Source organism: Bidens hawaiensis, unplaced genomic scaffold (genome assembly GCF_021521415.1).
Source record: "Bidens hawaiensis isolate Kalapana, Puna unplaced genomic scaffold, B.hawaiensis_p1.1 tig00009904_1, whole genome shotgun sequence".
Lineage (NCBI taxonomy): Eukaryota > Viridiplantae > Streptophyta > Magnoliopsida > Asterales > Asteraceae > Bidens > Bidens hawaiensis.
This window is the reverse complement of record NW_027491745.1, coordinates 390,001-408,224: the sequence shown is the minus strand read 5'-3', so window position 1 is coordinate 408,224 and position 18,224 is coordinate 390,001. Positions and strand designations below refer to the sequence as shown.

Sequence of the window (18,224 nt, the reverse complement as noted above, 5' to 3'; positions counted from 1 at the left end):
AAGATATGTGTACGTATTGTATGTCGCCTGATTAACTAGAACTCACTCAGCGTAGCTGACTTTTAGTATGCACGCAGGTGAATATGATTAAAGAGCTAGCATGAGGTTGGCACATGGTACGGATTGAGCGGCTGGCATCTGAAGATGAAAGAAATGGTGTTTTAAATATGATGTTTATTATCATAGTTTTAAAGAAAGGATTTAATGTTTTGTAACGAATGATTTAAATTAACGTTTCCGCGAAAGTTTTAATAAACTCTTATTTGTAGAACTGTGTTTATGAATAAATCCAACGCTAAAGTAGGGCTACCGGGTTCGGGTCCTTACAAGTTGGTATCAGAGTAAAGTTCGAGAGATTTAAGCATCCTACATGCTTAGACTCGAACAGATAATGGGATTTTAGTAAGAAAATAAAGAATATGCCAGTTCAAGATAGCCATGTGTCACTCAAGCAAGCCCAGTAACGGTAAAGTATATTAAGTAATGTATTAAGATGTTCGTTTAATTTTTAACGGAAAGATATAGGCAGGTTAGGGATAGGATTTCTTGATTGTTTGATTGATTAATTGTTTGAAAGTAGGAACTAGCACAAGTGAAATCATAAAGGGAAGTATGTAGAACCTGAGGAGTAATGCAAATAGTTATTTACACTTGATCAACGTCATTAACTACTTACTTTACGAACCATGTGCTAAATAATTCCTAGAGTGATAACGTTTGTGTTTCCTTATAGAATACGAATGACGGGAGCAAGAAGGTTTGTTGGTAAAGAAGGTCATACTGGACGTCCTGGTAGGCCACATGTTGTACGGGAACCTTCTGAAGAACCAGTTACTACCACGAGAAAGAAGGAAAGTGAAACTCTGCAAGGACCAACCAGCGATGAAGGGTATCAACTGGATCCTGTTGTTCATGAAGCCATTATTCAAGCAGTAGCTGCTACAGTAAAGAAATTATGTCCTGGAAAGTCTGCCAAAGGACATGCAAAGACCACTGAGATGACAGGAGAAAACGGTGAGAAAGGTGATGGCAATGAAGGAGGAGCGAAAGGAAACAAACGATCCGCAGATGTCGGGGAGCATGCAAGGAGGAAGACACAGAAGAGAGAAAACAAGGAAACATGCAAAGTGTGAGAAAAGATGCACAGTGGTGACTCCAGATGGGGTAGGGGTACCAACGTTTGTCATAAGTGTGGTAAAGCTCATGGTGGAGAGTGCAGGCTTGGATCGAATGCCTGTTACAAGTGTGGAGAGGTGGGGCATTATGCTCCTGAATGCACTGCAAGGCCCGCGTGCTACAGATGCGGAAAAACTGATAACAAGGAAAGGAAGTGCAAGGGAACGGAGGCTGGATGCGCGAAAGGGATAAGATCATAGGCAAAGGAAAACTGCAGAGAGGAGAGTTTGATGAAGGAATAATTGTTTAGACAATAGTTTAAATTTCGTTTTAAGTATGATTACCTAAGAACTTGTTCTGTGTTAAGGTTTAAAACTTATGCTTATCTATGACGTGCAATATATTGAGTTCAGATGATTATTTATGTGATGATAAAATGTCGTGCTAGAAAATGGTGTTAAATGGTATGAGGGGGTCGTGCTTGACACCGATTGTGTTTTCCCCTTTTAGAATACGAATGGCTGGAGCTGGGGAGATTGCTGGAACCGGAGGTCGCACTGGACGTCGTGGCAGGCCTCGTATTGTCCGACAACCCTTGGTAGAAACATCTTCCAACACCGGAGACGATGGAAGTGCAGCTGCAGGAAACCCGAGCAACAACGAAGGGGTTCAACTTGACCCTGCGATTCAAGCAGCCATTGTTCAAGTTGTAGCCGCTGCTGTGAAGAACCAGAATCCCGAGGGATCTGTTGGAAGCCATGGGAGAACCGCTGAAGGGTCAGGGTTAAATGGTAAGAAAGATGGTGAAAGAGAGAAAGGTGACTCGGGTGAAGCTGGATCTGTGAAATTTGATGATGGAAAGGGAGGCCGAGATGGGTGTAACTACAAGTCCTTCAAAGGGTGTGACCCGCCAAAGCTGACTGGTCTAGGAGACGCAATCACTACTCTCCAATGGTTAACCACTATGGACAAGATTATCCGAATTAGCGAGTGTCGTCCCGACCAAGCAGTGGGTTACGCCACTCAGTCATTTGAAGATGAGGCTATGTACTGGTGGGAAACTATGGAACAAAGGAAGACCCGAGAAGAGGTTAAGTCGATGAGATGGAATGACCTAAAGGAGTTGGTGATGAAGAGGTTCTGCGCTGATACTGAAGTCGAAAGAGTGGAGATGAAGTTCCTGAACTTGAAAGCGGGAAAGATGACACACTGGAGTATACTACTGAATTCAACCGCATGTCTACGTTGGTACCTGACATGGTGAATACCGAAGCTAAGAGGATCAAGTGTTACGTAAGGGTACTTCCATGGAATGTTCGCGTTTTGGTTAAGGCTAGTAAACCCGCAACATTTGACTCGGCAGTGGAATTGGTCGAGATGGTTTATGAGGACCTTGCCATCTGTGAAGAGGAGAAACGGAACCGAAGAAAAAGAACCCAACCCTAGAACCAAATGAAGCAAATGAGGTGGATCCACGTAGGAAGAAGGCAAGGCAGGAGGAGTTCACCGCTTGCGAAAAATGTGGGAAGAGACACCCGGGAGAGTGCAGAATGGGATTAGGTGTTTGCTACAGATGTGGAAGAGCAGGACATTCCTCTTGGGAGTGCAAAGATCATCATAGGTGTCACAACTGTGGAGGGCGTGGACACCTAGCAAGGGATTGCAGGAAGCCGAAGGAAGGACATGAAGCAGAGAAGAATGCTTGAGGTTTAATAGTCTCCTCATTATGCTTAGAAGGACCGTTCAAGAAGGCTAGTTAATAGCCATAAGTTTTAATATGTGTTTTAATTATCAATGACTTAATGCGTGTTTTATATATTATTTTAAAGATTAGACTAGAGCTGTCTGAATTAATTAGGCTAAGAGACTGTTATGAGTTGATTTTGGTCATGAATGATTGTTGTGTTGTGATAAATGTTATCTTCACTAATAGTGTTAAGTAGGATGAAACATGGTCCCTTGAAAGGGCGAGACGAGATTTGTAACATCGAGGGTCTCATGGACAAGCTACCTTAAATAGCTAAAGCACATGAACACAGCTTGGTAACTACAAATCAAGAGTAAGAAGGGTAACCCATAAAGCAAAGACGATCCAAGGAAATGCAAGAAGTGTTCTTCCTGCAAGGAATAAGTTACGTTTCGGGGACGAAACCTCTTTAAGGAGGGAAGACTTGTAACATCCCGAAAATTCTAGAATAATATTTAATGTTATACCTGCGTCGGGTGAATTATTTGAGTTAGTGGGATAATATGATAATAAAGCTTTAGGGGTAGCGGGCTTGGTTAATAGAATTAAAGATGGACCAAAACGGAAAGATGGGCTTTAGGTCCATGGGCTTAAGGGAGTATAAATACCCCTTAAACCCTAATCCTTTCCATTATTATCTATCTCTACACCATAGCCTACACCTTGAGAAACACACAAACATTATCCAAAAACCCGAGCCAAGATCCGAAGGTAGAAAACTGAACACGTTGGTGCTAGGTCGTCGTGAAGAACCAAAACAACATCAAGGCTTAACCGTGCTCGTATTTCAACTCGTTTAAGGTACGTTCATAATTAGGAATCATTCATTAGGGTTCAGATTAGTTGGGAAATCATAGATCTGTATGTGAATGATGAAAACGAGCCTAACACATCAAATCTTACTGAAATTGGTTAACATTCGATGGGTTAATCGATCTCTAAATGAGCCGTAGGGTGTGTGCTCAAATCGCCCCCCTTAAACACGGAAGTTTGGCGATTTGATGGTTAGGGTTTGTAGGCGCTGCATAGACAATTCCAATGATACCAAAATCATGATATTTCCTTAAGAATTGAAGGTTTAATTGCAGATCTAAGGTCTGTTGACTGTTATAGTTCTTGACGATTTTGACCTTGACCCGTGAGTCAAAGTCTGGATAAGAACTAGACGATTCGTTATAATTAAGATAACTAACCAGGTAGTTCGTTACTCGCTGTCAAGATAGCGAATTAGCTACCCAGTTCGTTATGTTCAAATAACAAATCCAGCGATTCGTTACTCACCATTCGTCCTAATTCAGATAACGAATTAGGCTGTGTCTGGGTAACGAATCAGATGAAGATAGAGATAACGAATCAGATAGCGAATGAAGGAGGATTTTGTAACGAACTAGACTGCGAATCAAGTTATGATGAGATAACGAACCTGAATAGCGAATTAGACCACTAATCAGGCTTAATTCGTTATAAAGATTTAGTTAGCTAATTAAATAATAATTTAATTTTCTAATGGAAAATGTGTTAAAACAGTTAATAGAAATAAAATTTTTCCAAGCTGACCTAGCAGCTCGACCCCAGCCAGGGGCTCTGCCCCTTGGACCCTGCTAGGGGCTGCCGCCCCTAGAACCTTGCTGCCAGGGGCGCTGCCCCCGGACCCCCGTTCTTTGAGGGTTGTAAATAGAACAGAAATGCGATATAGATAGTAATAGTTAATTAATATGTGTAATCGTTATACAGTTAGCCGTGCCAGCTAAAGAAAGGATTAACTACTATCGGTGAACGTAGCAGGATTCATGTGAGTTTCTAGCCCCATTCCTGGTTATGTTTTCGGGGCTGTGTGCATACTCGATGTGATAGTTAATACACTTACCCAAAATTGGTAAGTGTATGCCATAAATGATTTATATGTTATGTATATATGTCTTAAATGGGAATGATTTTTTGTCAGTACGTGAACGATCTTTGGATATTGCACGTACTGTCATGTTATAAATATGGATTCGAATATTGTATGTAATGTAAATATGATTGCTTGTCGGTACGTGAACGATCTTCGGATATTGCACGTACTGTCATGTTATAAATATGGATTTGAATATTGTATGTAATGTAAAGATGATTGTTTGTCAGTACGTAAAAGATCTTCGAATATTGCACGTACTTTCAGGTTAATAAAATAGATATGAATATTGTGTGTAATGTAAGGATGAGGGCTTGTATGTACGTGAGCGATCTTCGGATATTGCACGTACTGTCATGTTATAAATATGGATTTGAATATTGTGTGTGACTTTTACATGATATAAAAAGCTTATATCACGTACTGTCATGTTAAAATTTTGTGTGTGACTTTTACATGATATAAAAAGCTTATCTGCAATTTTCCAGAATTTTTCATGATATTTAACTATTTTTCACCATTTTTAGCCAAAACCGAGCATTAAATTCACCAAATATTCATCATTTGTCCAAAAATTAACCAAATTTCACAGAACTCTTATTTTCATGTGTTTAACACCTCTGTCAAATTTCATGACCTAACTCTAAACCGTCAACAATCTGTCCAAAAACTCTTAACCGAACATAAACCGAATATACCTTTCGTTTTCCGCCACTACAAGCTACAAACTCGTCTTTCCGCCTTATCTACCACTAAATACAGAACCTACAATCAACATACCACAATACCAAGCAAGTTACACTCACAATCAAGCCTCTTACACTATAGTTTCGGTTATTGTTTCAAAACTAAAGTTTAAACCGTAAAAATTCGTTTTTGGTTCGTTTAACTCCTTTCTTGGACCAAGATCCCTTGTATAACCCGTATACATCACGTGATCATGCAAGAATCGGTTTTCATCTTTGAAACCTCATTTTCTTGCAAATAAACTCAAGAAACGAAGATGGAAACGTAAATAACTCGACTTTTTACCTCGGTTTTCTTGCTAAAATCTCGGTTTTTAGTTCATGAAGTGGAGAGGAAGGAAAGATCTTGCAAAGGTTTGATGAAAAAAAGAAATGAAAGACTATGGGGTGTGCCCTTGTTCCGATCGGGATGTAAAGGGGAGGTGGGGTGGGACCCACTTCTCCAATCTTAGCCACATGTTTGGATTTCGGAAATCCGGATAATGTTTTGGATAATCTGGTTCAGTTCGTTTTTCGGTTAAATGTTTAATTCGGCTTAAAACGAGGCTAAAACGGTCGTTTTCGGCTAAAAAAAATGAAATTTATATAAACCGATTTAAAACTTTAAAAACTTAAACCATGACTTTCATTAACTTAAAACATCATATTATTAATAATTGCGCATCTTTTTCGGCTTGATCGATCGTCTTTTGCTTGGTTTGGTACTAAAGGTTTCGTTTAACGCACCGACGCACCATTAAATCTGAATTCTTTTTCTGTGCCGTACTTTACTTATCCCGAAGCATTAATGCTTCGTAAAATCACTAAATATTATAGATATCGTCTATAATTGAACCCTCGATTCGTTCGGGTTTCAATAATTATCGATCGATTAATCGCATATTCAATACGATGAATTATATATTCACGTACAATCAATACAGTGAACCATGTATTCTCGTATAATTACTATGGTAATTCATGTACCCGACATTAAATATAACGTAACTATTGTCTACCGGTTAGGGTATACCTGGTTTAGTCGGAATCGTTACATTCTCCCCCCGTTAAGAAATTTCGTCCTCGAAATTTTACACGCCCACTATCCCCTTCCGAGAGAAAGGTGGGGGTTTTTCCTTCAGAATTCACCCTCGCGTTACCAAGTATAATCTGGTCCTCACTGTGAATTCCACTTAATCTTAATCAATAAAGCTTGGTGTGTCCAAACTGTTTAGTTTTCCCGTCTACTATCTCTACAGAATTATTTATGATATCAAGCATGTTTTCTATGAGTACCTCCACTACTAGTACTTTCGTTGCCTCATCGCTTAGGTACTTTTCAATCCGTGTACATGGCAAAACATCATGTATAGTACTTAGCCCCTGAAGTACTTAAATCGATAAACTAAATGACCAATCATGGAGATAGTCTCATGAGGTCCAATATTAAGGAGCTATTTTCGGTTTTGCCAAACCTCATATCACCTCTCTAAGGTGATGCCTTAAAAAAAATGTCTTGTCACCTTTTTCCAGTGACAATGGTTTTCTTTGAATGTTGGCATAAATCCTTTGCCAATCTCGCGCTGCTTTAAACTTATCTTAAATATTATAATTCCGATTGGTTGATTCTCGAATCAATTCAAATCTTATGGCTTGAGTGACGCCCATTTTCAATTTAACAATTTGGTGATAATTACTTCACCCATAGAAAGCTTCAAGCTCTCGATGCTTCCTTCCCCGCCTTCCAATAATGGAAGTAGGATGACTATTTCGATCTGAGATAATTGAAAATGGTACTCTACGACGAGATACCATTTCACCATCATGAATTTGGGCGAGAATTCATTGTGGTAATCGTCATAGATTGGGATGAAATGCGAGGATTGGTTAATCGATCTGCGATTACCCAAATTGCATCATGTCCTCGGGACGTCTTAGGGAGATGTGTCACAAAATCCATCGTGATTTGCTCCCACTTCCATTCGGGAATTTCCGGTTGTTGTAACATCCCCTAGGGTTTCTGGTGCTCCGCCTTAACTCTCGCACAAGTCGAACACTTACCGACATACGTTGCTATATCCTTTTTCATACCCGGCCACCAGTAGATCTCCTTCACATCCTTGTACATCTTATCCGATCCCGGATGTATGGAATATTTCGATCTATGCGCTTCGTTCATGATTAATTCACGAAGGTCATGGAGGGTCGGGATCCAAACCCGATTTTTGAAATAGAGAATTTCGTCCACGCGCTGTTCGAAATTCTTCTCATTGCCGTAAAGTTCCTCCTTTTCCAATTGTTCCTCTTTCAACGCCTCACGTTGAGCGACTCGAATCAGGTCCGAAAGGTTTGACTGGACTATCATCCCCAGCGCTCGCACTCGCAATGGCTTAACCCGATCTTTCCTACTCAAGGCATCGGCTACGACGTTAGCCTTGCCGGGGTGATAACGGATGTCACAGTCATAATCGCTTAACAACTCGACCCATCTTCGATGAATATGAGGCTGCGGTCTCTTATCATCTATAAAATTTGTACATTTGCGTCGTACAAAGGATTATGATTTGGGTAATGCTAAAAATTCTTCAATAAACCGCTGATAGTCTCCGGCTAGTCCTAAAAATTGGCGCATTTCCTTTGGCGCCTTGGGTGACTGCCAATTTTAATGGTTTCTACCTTACTCGGATCAACGTGTATTCCTTGATGGTTTACAGCGTGACCGAGGAATTGCACTTCTTGTAACCAGAAGTTACACTTGGGGAAATTTGCATACAACTTCTCCTGATTCAGAAGTTCTAAAATTATTCTTAAGTGTTGCTCGTGCTCTTCTTTACTTTTCGAGTAGATCAAAATATCGTCAATAAACACGATGACGAATTTGTCGAGGTAGGGTTTACAGACTCGATTCATGAGGTCCATGAACACTGCCGGCGCATTTGTTAGCCCGAAAGGCATAAATAAGAATTCATAATGGCCGTAACGAGTCCGAAACGCTGTTGTTGCAACGTCCTCCTCTTGGATTTTTCATTTGGTGATGACTATATCTAAGATCAATTTTCTAAAATGAATCGCCCCTTGCAGTTGGTCAAACAGATCATTTACTTCGAAGAAGTGAATACCTATTCTTGATCGTCACTTTATTCAATTCTCCCTAATCAATACATATCCTAACACTTCCGTCCTTCATTTCCCAAATAACACTGGTGCACCCCATGGTGACTAACTAGGTCGTATAAAACCTTATTCAATAATTCTTGCATTTCAGTTGGTGCAAGTCGGTAGGGTGCTTTAGCAACAGGGCCAGCTTGAGGCATTAAATCGATTCTGAATTCGACCCGTCGGGTTGGCGGTAATCCAGGAAGTTCTTCTTGGAAAACTTGTGGAAATTCGCGTACCACCGGGATGTCTTCTATATGTTTTCTTTTAAATCGTACACTTTTCTCTGTATCTAATCGCTTCATCGTCAGAAAGGGAGCTTCTAATCATCTTCTTTTCATATTTGATTTCAGCTTCATGTTGAGTTAGCCAATCCATGTTAACTATTACGTCAAAACTTCTTAACTTTACTGGTCGTAGGTTAATAAGGAAATGTTAATCGTTCAGAATAATAGGAAAATTCCGAACAATTTAGTTAACCATTAGGGATTTACCGTTAGCGATTCTATAGTATAGGGTTCTATAGTTTCCCTAATCGGTATCCTTCCAAATGGTAGAAGGTTAACAGGAACTAACTTCTATCGGCGACCGTAAAAATATCACCGAAGCCTATTGATTTAAAACTACAACATACTTAATACCACCTTTGGATCATGACGTGCTTTATTCGAATTTCTCACAAAAGTACGGCTCCTTGCTTGATCAGAGGTTGATGCTTGTCATGATGTTCGTCTTCCAACGACATCTTGGTTCAACTTTGGGCAATTTCTCTTGAAACGTTCTGTACTGCCACATTCATAGCAAGTACATTTGTTTGGCATAATTTGATTTCTTTGGGTGGATTGTTATTGAAGTTGTTGGGTTCGGAGTGGTTGTACACGAATAGGTTGGGGTTGCCGGTTCACATGGCTTCAATTGGTTCTACAATTGGGGCATTACGTCCATCTTTACCACACCTGTGGCCTACTATCACTCGACATTCTTCTTCCTGCCGATAACCATATTTTCCACATTTAGGGAAGGACCCTTCATGCGGCTCATGTTTTCACACCAGAACTAGTCTTAGTATAATTCTGGGTTGTAGGACATACCTACTTATTCAAAAGCCTATCTTGCACTATACCTTTATCATTTCTCTTTTTTTTTTAACACTCGACGTCTCACCTAACGTCCTTCCAGTCCGCTTCCCATAGAGTCAAATATATCAATGCTAGCTTGTGACACAACCCTTCCAAAGGTTGTATATTTTACAGGGTTGACTATACTCCTTATCGATGGAGTTAGTTCCCAATATAGCGCTCACTTCGCTTAGTTTCAGGAGTAATTAGCCATGTTACCAGACATGACAATTCCTTCAAACGATTAGCGTGTTCTAAGTGATCAGCACACAACATTTCTATCTTCCATAGCTCAGTTTCCAATCTCTGAACTTAATTACTCGAATAAAAGTGATCTAGCACAAGAATTTTAAATTCTGACCATCTCGTCTGAGTAATAATTTTCTAACTATAATTTTGTACCATCGTGTTCCATCACGATACAACATAATCTACCAACATATCTGTAGCATATTTCACTACACAATGTTCTAGACTCTTACCAATATCCTTAACCATTTCGATCTTTTCTATCCACTCGCTAATCTATTCCTCCCTTTACCATCAGTAAACTATTAATAATTTCCTTAACACAACCAACAAACATATCCTTCATACCAGATCTAATTCATTACGACTACTATTCATGTTTAGTTTATAATTAATACTTGTAGTCATAATAGTATCCGGTGGGATATTATCACTCTTAGTAATACCACTAAGAATTGAAATATTCATATTCATGTGATTGCTCGGTCTATAATTCTGCGATCACATTTGCATCAACACTAGCAATGATCTGTGATACGACATTCGGTATCATCATCTGCTATCTTTGAGCAATTAACTGAATCATATCAATCTCCATCATTGGAGTTACTCTTTTTATGTCATTCTGCCGTACCCATCCCGTACGCAGTAATCAATACTAATCTCACCGTATAACTCGTTACCAGCTCAATCATAACAGCAGGTACACATACACACCAAATATTATCATACATATTACACATACCAGTATCTAGTATATATGTCCCACAAATATAATAACATAGGGACTTAACATGACATCGGTTAACGTTTAAATATGTTTCATAACCCTTGTCACCAACTGACATATAGATCTTTCTCAATAAGGATTAATGTTTTAATACGCTTGATTTCAATATCCTTCTGCATGTCAGCATAACCGATACATGCTCACCGTGAGCACCAAACGATTACGTGCCACGGAGTTATAATATCCGTGTCCATTCGTATATTCGGCATACACGGTATACCACCTACGAACGAACAACCAACTATGCTATAATGGTTCCAACACCTCTTTGTGTATAGGTAATCATTCTATTCGAGTATACATGGGTATAGGCATCTAACAGATGTAAGGTTAACATAGGGAGTTGCAAGGTTCAAGGTAATCGCGCAACCCATGTTGCCTTCAAATATTATCAATTACTAGTATGGGAAACTCTATCGCTTGCTCAGTCAATGTCCTCAGGCGTTCTAGGTTTGCTAAAATCGGTGATTTTCGATCTGGAGGTGGTATGACTCATATGTGTGAGAGTGAAAAATCCATATATATATATATTTCTATATATTATTTTTATCTTCTCATTTATTATCAAATTTATTATTATTATTTTTTTTTATTTTTTTTTATTTATTTATTTATTTATTTACCTTAATGGAATAAGAATGGGTTCAGGTACAAGTTCATCCGTACGTGAGGGTCGGCGGTTCGGGTGAACATAGGGGGTTATTAGGATATACAGTACCGGTGTTGGTAGGGTAAGGGATTTATCAATTTTGGTTGGGAGTGACGGTTACTTAATATTTCTTGTTAATGTCCAACGGGAGATCTAACTTGGTACTATCATAACTATGGCCCGATAAGTCAGACTTATCATCAACCGATGCTCTAGAAATTTCAGCATCCTCGGTACTTTTATTATTTCATCCCCCGGTTCCTTATCCGGGTCCTATTTCTCAATACATGTACCCACAAGATATGTACATACATATATATACACATTAGCACGCATAAATAATATTATATACTTTACACATATGTTGCCATTTTTACCTATTAATGTACCCCGTGACTTCCCCTGAATTCCCTCGTGCGGACAAGTCTGTTATTATGTTCCGGACCATAATAATCACTTGTCCATCCAAGTTCTTCTAGATCTCGTCACTATAAATTATTAGTTGATATTCAGATCCTATAATACTTGAGCTACTGGTTATATTTTAGGTATCTTTTAAAGACATCCTAATTCTTTATAACCAATGGCTCTGATACCAAGTTCTGTAACACCCCGTAACAGCAGCGGAAACGTAAACGGGATTCAACAGACACCTCTGATATCAACCACATTGTTTATAAAGAAAACTGAATACATTAATATACTTCAAACTACATTATCTCGTATTTCATTACCGTCTAGGTGATACACACATCATACAATACGATACATAATTCTATTTATTATAATGTATCCTAACATCCCGAACGCAAATCTTACACACATCAAGCACTTAGCACGTAAGTAGTCACTTCATCTTAATTGTACCTGAAAAGCATGTGAGAAAACGGGTCAACTACGAATAGTTGGTGAGTTTCAAAATTTGAGTAAACCATGATAAATCATTATCAAAATATAATATTATCGATGAAATTATGCTGAGCCCACAAGTGAAACCTCTGTTAACCCAGTACTGTACCCGTTCCGGGGGCAATGTTAACCCAGAAACACTTCTAGGGACATCTGGGGACACTGTTAACCCGGTACAGTACCCATTCCGGGGGCAATGTTAACCCAGAAACACTTCTAGGGACATTTGGGGACACTGTTAACCCAGTACTGTACTAATTCCGGGGGCAATGTTAACCCAGAAACACTTCTAGGGACATCTGGGGACACTATTAACCCGGTACTGTACCCATTCCGGGGGCAATGTTAACCCAGAAACACTTCTAGGGACATCTGGGGACACTGTTAACCCAGTACTGTACCCGTTCCGTACGATTCCCGTACAATCAAATATTTATAAATACACGCAAATCCATGCGTTCAGTATGTACTTAAACATTTCAATAGTAACATGCTTTCCGCCCCGGGAAAATATTTAAAAACAATTCAGAAAAAGGGGCTCGTGAAACTCACCTTAGCACATGCAAGCAGGTAACAACAGTCATTATCAGTTAACACGTCCAATCTGTAATATGATCCCTACGATCGTTACTATACAATCACTATTAATATAGCTTTAACCGTGTTAACCGGTACATCTGGGGACACTGTTAACCTAGTACTGTACCCGTTCCGGGGGCAATGTTAACCCAGAAACACTTCTAGGGACATCTGGAGACACTGTTAACCCAGTACTGTACCCATTCCGGGGGCAATGTTAACCCAGAATCACTTCTCCGGACTCAGATTGTGATATCGTTTAGAGTTCACTAGTCAAATTTCTATTAGTCGTTTTTCCCGTTTTGCGTGCCTAGCACGGTTATCCGTTTTTTTTACGTTTCAAAAATGAGTTTGGTCACACACGACCCGAAAATAGTGGTTGACTGATAATTTAATTAAAGTTGTGAAATTAGAGCTCGGTTTAGACGCCCCGATTGGCCACGGGACCCGTTTCCGTCTTTAGTGCACCGGAAACTGTTAAATCGTTTAAAATTACCCAAATCATCCGAATTATTTTCGGATGATTTATTTTTACTTGTTTAACTCAGTTATATGAAAATAGTTCATTTTTAAGGTTTTTATATGTTGGTGCATGATGTCAGTAGTTCAGTGTCGAGTGTCTGTAATCGTGTTAGTTAGATTTGAGTTTTGTATGTAAGCGAAGTTACTAACAAGTTCGCTTATATGGGCGAACTTGTTAGACAAGCGAAGTTAGGGACAACTTCGCCTGAACATGCCAGGCGAAGTTGTCGTGTCTATATAAGCCATTTGTATACGGCTTATTCAAAAGAAGTTAATAAAGTTAGAGTTTATTCGTGTATTCGAGTCAGAGAGTTTTGTATCAGTGATCATAGTATCACGTGTTTACGGTTGGAATACAACGTGTGTTTGGTTATCGTATCGTGTGTTAGCTCGTATTGTTTTCTATACTCGTAACGTCTTACGTAGGGATTCCGCACCTACGTAGAACGCGATATCTCGTGTAGATCCGGCTGGGAACCTACAATTGGTATCAGAGCTTTTGCTCGATTGTGTGGTTCGGGATTATCACGCGGGTATAGAAATCGTTCCGTTCGACTATTCGCGGGACGAGTTTTATGAGTTTTTGTGCTATACTCACCTCCTACAATCATAAACAACCCATAACACCTTCACAAACCTCGAAAAAACCCAGAAATCTAATCTGCAAAAAGTTCGTGTTCATCAGGCGAAGTTGCCGTCACTGTTCGTAGGGTTTCAGCGAAGATATAAGGTTAAGCTAAGTTATCCACAACTTCGCCTACCTCTTCAAGTTCGCTTACCTCAAGCGAAGTTACCCACAACTTCGCCTACCTCCCAAGTTCGCTCAACTTAAGCGAAGTTATTCTCAAGTTCGCCAATCCGGTGAATTTAAGTAAGTGAGCGGAGTTACAAATTCACGCGAAGTTAAGTTTTAAGCGAAGTTATCCACAACTTCGCCTACAGTGCTGTTTGAAAATAAAATTTTTATTTTCGGATTTCTTTGAGTTTTGAGAAAAATGTCTTCGATAAACATTACCGAACTGGTAAAGATGGAAGTAGAAGCGGGTTCGGCTACAAAGGCACCTAAGATGCTTAAGAAAACTGATTATGTAGCGTGGAAAGATCGTTTTGAACAATATGTCAAGTATCAAGATGCCAAGATGTGGGTGTGCATACAAGTTGGTTACATTCCACCTACTGCTGAGTATGAGGGTCGTGATCAGATCAAAAAATACAAAGAGATGGAGGAAGAAGAGAAGAAAATGTATGAGGCAGAAAGCAAAGCTCATGCAGCAATTACAATGGCTCTTCCACAAGAGATACTTCACACCTTCCGAAAGTATAAAACTGCTAGAGAGCTTTGGGAAGCACTTGAGAACCGGTTTGAGGGCAATGTGGGAATTCGTGCCTCGAAAATTAAACTTCTAAAAACCCAATTCTCGGTCTTCAAGTATCTGAAAAATGAATCACTTGATGATATCATCACTAGATATTATCATCTGATGACTGAACTCAGCAACTATTCAATTGCTTACAAAGAAGATGAGATAGTTGAAAAGCTTCTTGATGCTCTCCCATCGAAATGGGAGATGTATACTGTGTAGATGAGAGAAGACAAAGACTTTGCTGACTATGACCTGGAGACAGCAGTTAACAAGCTAAGAACGTTTGAACTGAACATGGTACGAAAGGAGACACCTACCGATCAGGTTCAAGATCCGGGTATGTATGGTGCAAAGGTTAACTCTGGATCAAGTTCGAAAACTGAATCATCTGCTTATTACTCTAAGGGATAGTCAGGCGCTAGCTCAACACATGAAGGACATGTATCTCTCAACATGAACGGTGATATGTGCTTTGTAGCTGGAGGATCAAATGCTTCTCAACCTCAAGCGACCAAGAGTAGTTTTTCCCCAAGTGTGTCAAACAACAACTACTCGAAGATGCCCATGAGTGTTAAATCTGCTGAACAGCAGTTTGCTCTCTATGCATCTTTTATTGCTTCGTATGAGAACTACATTCAGGGTAAGATTGTTGATCCTGCAATTTTGGATGAAGATTATGATCAGATCGATGCTGATGATCTGGAGGAGATGGATCTGCAGTGGCAGATGGCTATGATTGTTAGAAGAGTTAAGAGGTTCATGAAGAAGACTGGCAGGAAGTTTTTCGGAGAGAGGCCAGGGTTTGATAAGTCGAAGGTACGCTGTTACAACTGTCAGCGGAATGGCCACTTTGCAAAAGAATGCAAAAATGAACGTGTAGAACGCAGTCAAAACAGATCTACACAGCAAAGTGGTAGTGGTAATGACTATAGAGCCATGATTTCCAGACAGAATGAGGAGTACAACTGGAATCTGCATGTTGAAGAAGTATTTGAACAGGCCAATTTGGCAAACATCGAAACTGCAGATAGTGAGAAGAAGGGAACTGGTGAAAATGAAGCTTACATGGCAGATGTGGCAGACCAGCTCTCCGAGGTAAGTACCGAACTCCCTTGTACTAAGTGTGAACATCTGTCTGAACAACTGACAACTATAACTGATCAGTTTGTTAGTTTGGGTGCGCAATTTAAAACTTTAAAAGAAGATCATCATTTTAGTAAAGCTAGAGAAAATAGTTACAAAGTAAAAATTAAAGCTAGTGAGAAGGATATTAAAAGTCTTAAAGCAAAGCTTGCTGAAAAAATTCAAGTGATTGATCTTAGCTATGAAGTTCTAGAAGAGAAAACCAAACTAATAGCTGAAAGGGAAAAACAAATAGCTGATCACCAGGTAAAAGTGGTGGAACTTAACCGGAAACTTGAGCAATTCAGAAATTCCTCCGCTATACTTGATCACCTCGTTAGTGATCAAGGTTCCCCAAAAAGGGGAGGAATTGGTTATCATGAAGTTCCACCACCTTTCAATCATAATTACACTTATGACCCTAGTAATCAGAAATCTGTTGATGTTGACTATGGTCAGACAGTTCCAGTTCTAGTTACTACTAAAGAACCAGAAGTTAGTAAGCCTGTTGCAAGTGTTAAGATTTCTGCTCCGAGTCCTGTCTCATCTAACTCAGACAAGTCCTCTGAGTCGTGTGAGACAAAACAAGAGGAAGTGTTACCGAAAAGTGGAGAGAAAAATAAAACACCTGAAAAGAAGTCTCCACTAAACCCGTATGTCCCACCATATGTGAGACAAACGGGCAGTAATACAGCCTCAACATCTAAGACAACTATAGATAAGAAAGTTGAACACAGGAGTTGTTTTAGATGTAATCAAATAGGACACCTTGTTGCTGATTGCCCTCTGAAGCAGAAATTCAGAGGTGTGAGGACTTCAAAATCTGAGAAAAGAATTAACGCTAACCAATACAATGGTAAAAATGAAAACCCATCAAATTTCAGAAAATGGACTAATCCAGGTTTTCAAAAAAATAGATCTCAGTTTTACACTACTAACAACCAAACCTTAAGTAATAATTCTCTTAATTCACGAAGGTTTGGATGGCCTCATAGTCAATCCACAAGAAGGTATCCTGTTAGGACTCACAGAAATTATTATGATACTAACTTTGGACAGCCAAGGTACGGAATGTATCGACCCAAGACCAATCGGTCTTGGGTCCCCAGATTTTAATCATCTGCTTTAATCGTGCAGGAACAGTTGAACAGGGCTGCCAACAATCAATGGGTTGTGGATAGCGGCTGTTCCCGGCACATGACGGGTAACAAGAAATTGTTACACGACTTGAAACCTGTTCAAGGAGGAAGAGTGAGTTTCGCAGGAGAGAGCGGTGGAAGAATTACAGGAATAGGGACGGTGTCGAATGGAAAGATGACTTTGGAGAAAGTAAATTTTGTTGAAGAACTGAAGCACAATCTGCTGAGTGTTTCGCAGATTTGTGACAAAGACTACACCGTACATTTTACAAAGAATGAAGCGATTGTGTTGTATCCTGGTTTTAAGATACCAGAGGATTGGATTGTTATAAAGGCTCCAAGAGTGAAGAATACGTATATCATGGATATGAGATCTACTGAGATGGCCACAGAAGAATCGTGTCTTCTGTCAAAAGCAACTGAATCGGAGTCCGAGTTGTGGCATAGGAGAATGGGGCACATTCATCTTCGGAAAATGAACTACCTTGTCAAAAATGGGCTTGTGCTGGGTGTTCCCTTGAAGAATTTCAACTTTGAAGACAAATGTTTATCATGCAAAAAGGGAAAGCAACACAAGAAATCCCATCACACCAAGAAGGTCAATTCAATTGTCAGTACCCTAGAATTACTTCACATGGATCTCTTCGGTCCCGTGAATGTAAGAAGTCTAGGAGGAACATCGTATTGCTTGGTGATCACTGATGATTTCTCTCGATATTCCTGGGTATATTTCCTGAAGTCAAAGGATGAAACAGTGCAGATGGTAAAGAATTTGATTACCAAGGTTGAGAATATCATGGGGAAACGGGTTAAATTCATCAGGAGTGACAATGGAACTGAGTTCAAGAACTATGAAATGGAGATCTTCTGCTTACAGAAGGGGATAGAACACCAATACAGCGCACCGTATACACCGCAACAAAATGGAGTGGCTGAGAAGAAGAACAGAACCTTAATTGAAGGAGCCAGAACCATGCTGGCTGATTCGAAACTTCCCGTGGTGTTCTGGGCTGAAGCTGTTGCTACAGCCTGTTATATCCTTAATAGAGTGTTAACTGTTAAAAGATTAAATAAAACATGTTATGAACTTATGCATGGGAGAAAGCCAAACTTGAGTGGTCTTGAACCATTCGGGTCCCCAT

At 39.7% G+C, this 18,224-nt stretch overlaps 1 protein-coding gene across 1 annotated transcript in view; it reads left to right on the top strand.

Moving 5' to 3' along the window:
* The first annotated feature begins 1,633 nt into the window (after positions 1-1,633).
* LOC143533779 (dynamin-like protein ARC5) overlaps positions 1,634-18,224 on the top strand; it is a 46,329-nt gene continuing 29,738 nt past the window's right edge. Inside the window, exons 1-2 of the mRNA XM_077028450.1 lie at positions 1,634-1,783; positions 1,850-1,994. Coding sequence (XP_076884565.1) covers positions 1,634-1,783; positions 1,850-1,994 — 295 coding nt within the window. The remainder of the gene's footprint in view (positions 1,784-1,849; positions 1,995-18,224) is intronic.